Source organism: Stegastes partitus, unplaced genomic scaffold (genome assembly GCF_000690725.1).
Source record: "Stegastes partitus isolate 25-593 unplaced genomic scaffold, Stegastes_partitus-1.0.2 Scaffold1697, whole genome shotgun sequence".
NCBI classification, from domain to species: domain Eukaryota; kingdom Metazoa; phylum Chordata; class Actinopteri; family Pomacentridae; genus Stegastes; species Stegastes partitus.
Window position 1 is genome coordinate 62,060 of NW_007579428.1, and position 5,702 is coordinate 67,761.

Here is a 5,702-nt window from a genome sequence, read left to right on the forward strand (position 1 = left end):
GTTAGTTAAATGAAACGGGGCAGGTCTGGAGGTTCTAACCCTTCAGCCTGGAGCTCCTCGTCGCTGTTTGAACCTGCAGCCGACGGAGCGAAGCCGACAGACAGCAGCAGCTTTCATTTCATCTCCACAGGACTTCAAAGAACCCCCAGCATCAATGGGTTCTGTGTCCTCCGGGGGCCGGCCGGGGGAACCGCTGACCCCGGGGGGACGCCGCCGCCTTCATCTGTCCGGCTCTAATTGAGGCGTCCAGGTGGATCACAGGTGGATCAGAGAGGAAGCAGGAGAACACGACCCCGAGGAGGCAGCGAGGCCTCATGAGGCCGTCGGACAGGTGTGCTCAGGTGTCACGGTCCACCTGGAGCCTCCAGATAAAGGCCGGTACGGCAGCCCGCGGTCCCCCATAAGGAAGGAACGTCACTGTGTTGGGACGCATCGCTCTGCTTCCACTAAACACATGAAGTAGTGTTTTTAATTAAATATTTCTGCACCACAAATCTAGTTTAGTTTTCATTCAGACGAGCTGCACGTAGAGAAAACACACACACTGTAAATATGTACTACAGCTATAAAATACGTCTAAACACCATAAGAAACATCTTGACATCATAAAATATGTCCAAAAAATAAGTCTTAAGTCCATAAAATACGTCTTAACACAAAAAAATTTGTCTTAAAATATGCATAAAAGCCATAAAATATGTCTCACCGCCATAAAAACCGTCTTGACATCATGAAATATGTCCACAAATTATGTCCTGACACCATAAATAACGTCTAAACATTATAAACTACGTCCAAAATATGTCCTAACATCATAAAACACATCATAAAATCTGTGTTTAAGCTATAAAATGTGTCTAAACACCATGAAAAGTGTCTCAGCATCATGAATTATTACACACCATTAATACGTCTTAACACCATAAATATGTGTCAACACATAAAATATGTGGAGTGGACCGGCCCACTGGATCTACTGGTGCTGAACTCAGCCCATGTGACTCCAGAGGAATCCCTCCGTCAACAGAGCCGCCGGCCGACCAGAAGCACAAGATCTCTGACTGTTTAGGAACCGGCTCAGAGCTGCACAGAACCTCTCCGGCCTGTTTGTGTTCTGCACACAGACGGGCTAAAGGGCTCAGGTTCTGCTCAGTCACGGGTCTAGTTCTGATGTGTTTGGATCTGTTAGAAAAGCTTCATCTGTTTTAACCCTCAGAGCTCCAGACGGCTCCTCCTCCTGGTCACCGCTTCATCAACCCAGTTCACAGCCTGAACCACCTCCAGGACGGTTCCATCGTGGTTCTGTTGTTCCAGGCCTCGTTTCTCCTGTTCTGTGGGTCTCGGCAGCAGTTTAGTGTCTCATTTATGTCTCTTTATGGCGGGTTGGTTTCATTTTGGTCGGTATGTGTCTCACTTTTCTTGTTTTTTATCCAGTTTGTGTTGTTTTGGATCAGTTTATTCTAGATTTACGTCTAATTCTTCCACATTGTCCGGGTTGTTCGTCCCGTTTGCGTCCCGTTTCTCTGGCGTTTGTCTGGATTTCTGTCTCACTGGGACGTCTCGTCTCCTCTCTGTCTCGTTTTATTTGCTTCGTGTCTCTTTGTGGTTGTTTCGTCTCATTTTTCCGCCTTGTTTTTGTCGTTTTCTGCCTCGTTATTCTTTGGGGTTGTGACGTAGGAGAACCTGAACCTGAAACCAGGAGCTTCAGGTGTTTAGTAGCTCCTCAGACCTTCAGAGCAGCTTTTTAAAACGCTGAAGGAACGTTTCTCTAACGCTACTCGTTGCAGTCGTCGACTGAATTCTCTGGAAAACAGAAACGTGGACAAACTTTCTTTTGTTTTCTTTGCAGGACGCCTGCAGCTGGTTCGCAGTCAGACGTGTTTGTTGTGTTTCTCGCTGGTTGGAAAATATTCATTTGTTCTTTCTGGCCATGAAAACACGGCGTCCACATCTGTCCCGCCGAGGGAAACATCCCATCACACAAAACCTCGCATTCAGCATCTTTCTCAGGACGAGACGCTTCCACACAAAGAAAAACTGCGAAGCCTCGATTTGAAACAGCTGCGAGCGAACAGAAGGAAGGAATTAGATCCGTGTGAAGCTGCTGCTCCTCAGACGGAGCCCAGAGAGCAGCCGATCAGATCAGGATGAGCTCATAGGCGACAGAAGATGGAGGGAAGATCAGAGCGAGGAGATAACGAGACGAGAACGAGGCGATAACGAGAAGCTGCTGAGCTCGTAATGAGATCACAGAAACAAGATCGGAGCGACAACAAAACAGGACGGGACACGTTTAGAAGCTGCTGAGCTCGTAAATCAGGAGATCGTAGCGAGAAGGAGACGGAAGAAAGTTCTGTTTCCTGTTTAGAAGGCTTCAGCTCACGATAACGAGATTATAACGAGATTAAGACGAGAACGTAACGAGTTCAACATGAAAAGTTAGGAGATCATAACGAGATTATAATGAGATTACAAACAGCTCAACACAGAAAGATAACAAGACCACAAAAGGATCACAACGAGAAGACAACGAGATTATAACGAGATCGTAACGAGATCGTAACCACGTATAAGATCAACACAAGGAGATTCCGAGACTTTAACGCCATCGTAAGACGTTCAAACTGCAGAACCATCAGGACCGTAAAGACAAGTTCTAATATCTAAATGCAGAACCTGTAGAATCTCAGGGTTCCAGTTCTTGTGAAAGAAAAGAGAAGTTCCACTGAGTGTCGTGTGGATCTTCTCAGAACGCTGCAGCGCTTTACTTTTAGAACTTCAACAGAACATCTTCCTGCTCTGAGCACAACAGCTCCATGAAATCAGACTCGTGGAGCTTTGAGGAGAATCTAAAGGAGAACCTGAAACTACACGAGAACCGACGAGCCGCTCGGTTCTCAGAGGGTTCCTGACCTGGAACCCAACATCAGATAGAACCAAACCAAACGAACCTGAAGGGAACCGACTGGAATCACTGAGTTCCGTGGATACGTTGGTTCCTCCATCAGAACTCAACAAAGACAATTAGTCACAGGAACTTTAAAGACCTGATCGATTACTGGATCAAACCAATCATCTGATCATTAAGATCCTAAAACCACAAGTATGACACCAGAACGACTTAAAAACATAACGAGATAATGACCAGATTATAACGAGAAGATAACAAGATCTTGTTCTACTCACTTATTGATCCATCAGCAAAGAACCTCTAAGAACAAAGCAGGTCTCAAAGAACCACCTAATCAATCAGCTGATCGATTATCGGATCAGCCGACTGTAACCTAAACCCTGAGCGTCGTCTTACAGGCGGGTTACCGACCTGCAGGAAGCTGCACATCACGTGATCTCCGAACATGGGCAGACTGGGCCGGCTCTCCCGGAACACGTGGACGGTGTAGATCGTCATGACGACTGGCTCCGGCCCGGCGCCGTCCGTCACCAGGATGCTGATCCTGCTGTTGCCGAGGCCGACCGGGAAGTTCGCCATCCTGGAGGGAGGAAACGGAGATGAAGATGAGAGAGAGGTCTGAGAGGTCAGAGGTCTGAGGTCTGGCCGGGTTCTGGTCTCACCTGGGTCCGCGGTGCTCGTCCAGGTGAACCCTGCAGCTGGAGCTCATCGGTTCCGGACGGATTCTGATGGTCACTGTGTCAAAGGTCACCTCAGCGCGATACTCTTTGACCTGAGGGCTGAAGGGCGGAGTCAAGGTGAGGGCGGGGTCCGTGTAGATCTGCCTGAGGCGGGGGTCCACACAGGAACCTGGAACCACCGGAGAACCCGGAGAACCCGGAGAACCGGTCACCAAGGGACAGAAAGGAGACGCAAAACAATCACAAAGGGACACAAACAGCCAGAGCGTAACACAGAACATCCAATGACCATAAAAACAACCATAAAAATCAACAAAACAAGCACAAAGAGACACAAAACAACAAAAACCAACCAGAAAAACCAACAAAATGATCAGAAAGAGACACAAGACAAACACAACTGAACATTTGTCTTCAGGTTTCCAGTCGGTTGGGTTTTCCTGTCAGTCGTCTCCTCTGAGCAGCTTTCACTGTTAGACGACTCTCTGTGGTCGTTTAACTCGTCTTTTTGTGGTCGCTTTGCTTCATATTTGGTGGTTTTCCGTCTCTTTAATGATCAGTTTTGTGTAACTGGCTGCAGCTCAACTCTGAACGTCTCTCTGGTGGCCACAGTGAGGTTTTGCTTTTATTTTTGGATCATTAACGTCGGATGAAACTTGCAGAATAAAGTCACTTTAGTGGAACTTTATGCTCAGATTCTTCTTCTTGATGGAACCACTGGTGAGAGGCGATGCGTTCAAGGACCGTCTGACAGGTGACCATCTAAACACTCTTCCTGTTATACACACATACTCTGCCTGATGTTTCCACATCCTGTTTCCTGTTTCAGTGTTTTTCTCCGTTGTTTTCGTCTCTCTTTGTGGTTTATGTGGCCAACAGGGAACAATAATAATAACAAAACTCATGAAGCAACAAATGATCTACAGAGAAAAAAACTTCTAATTAAACACAGAAAAGTGCTGAAAGATAAGATCATGAAAAAAGTTTAAGAATTTCTGAGCTGTTAACAGTCACATGTTTTATTTTTCTCATCGGTCAGTTTTCTGTTTATGTTGAAACTCAACAAACAAATGAACCTGTTTCTGCTGAGTCCTGATATTAAACTGATTCGGTTCAAAACGCTTTTAAAACCAAACATTTCTATTATATTTAAAGGTTTTACGGTTTTATTTTAATCTTTTATTGTTGCGTTTTGAAGCTTCGTGGATTTTATGTTCACCGTGTAGCTCCAGTTTTAAACAGTGCAAAAGAAATAACGTTTATTATCATTATTAGTAGCACTAGTAGTACTGGCAGTATTAGAATATATATTATGTCATAAAACCCAAAGTGAGCAGCAGGTGGCGCCGTTTTCTACTAAATGAAAAACTTGAACACTGAAACATTTATGAAACGAATCATTTCTGTCACGTTAATAATCTAATAACTAAAAACTCTCCATGATGTCAGAGCAACAACAGTTTATAATATTAATGGTCAATAATATTAGTATTTCTTATGATAGTAAAATAAAATATAACAGCAATAATTAAATGAATATTTAATATTAATATCATAGTTAACAGTAATAATAAAATGTAACATGATTCATTATATTCATAAATAATAACAATATTTTCATATGTATTTTAAAAAAAAATTATTATAAAGATGTTGTTTATATCACACAATAACATTAAAAATAAAATTAATATGTTCTAATGTTTTAATAGAATAGATTTATAATACTAACAATTATACACATTTATTTATAGCAATAATAATAATAATAATAATCCTCGGCGTCTCACCTCCGTCCTGGGAGGAAGTCAGAGCTGGCTGCTCATTGGTCGGTTCCTCGTCGGTCCTGCAGGAAACAGGAAGCGTCAGTGTGTGATCGAGTTCTGACCAATCAGCTGACAGAGTTCAGCGCCTCACCTGCAGCTGCTGTTGGCGTGCAGCTCGTAGAAAACCCTGATCCTGGTCAGGAGGCCGGAGACGCCGACGGACGGAGACGATGAGACGCCCGGTGAGAGCTGTGGAGACACAACCAGCGTCAGGTGAGTCACAGTCAGACACCTTCACCTGCTTCAGGTGGACTCAGAGTAAAACACAGAACAGACTCTGTGATT

The 5,702-nt window shown here is 44.3% G+C and overlaps 1 protein-coding gene across 1 annotated transcript in view; it reads right to left on the reverse strand.

Annotated features, from left to right (window-relative positions):
- Nucleotides 1-5,702, reverse strand: part of cped1 (cadherin-like and PC-esterase domain containing 1) — a 32,142-nt gene that overhangs the window by 13,735 nt on the left and 12,705 nt on the right. Inside the window, exons 11-14 of the mRNA XM_008301678.1 lie at nucleotides 5,509-5,606; nucleotides 5,382-5,437; nucleotides 3,574-3,760; nucleotides 3,323-3,491 (exon numbers count right to left, since the gene is read on the reverse strand). Of these exons, the coding sequence (XP_008299900.1) occupies nucleotides 3,323-3,491; nucleotides 3,574-3,760; nucleotides 5,382-5,437; nucleotides 5,509-5,606 (510 nt within the window). The remainder of the gene's footprint in view (nucleotides 1-3,322; nucleotides 3,492-3,573; nucleotides 3,761-5,381; nucleotides 5,438-5,508; nucleotides 5,607-5,702) is intronic.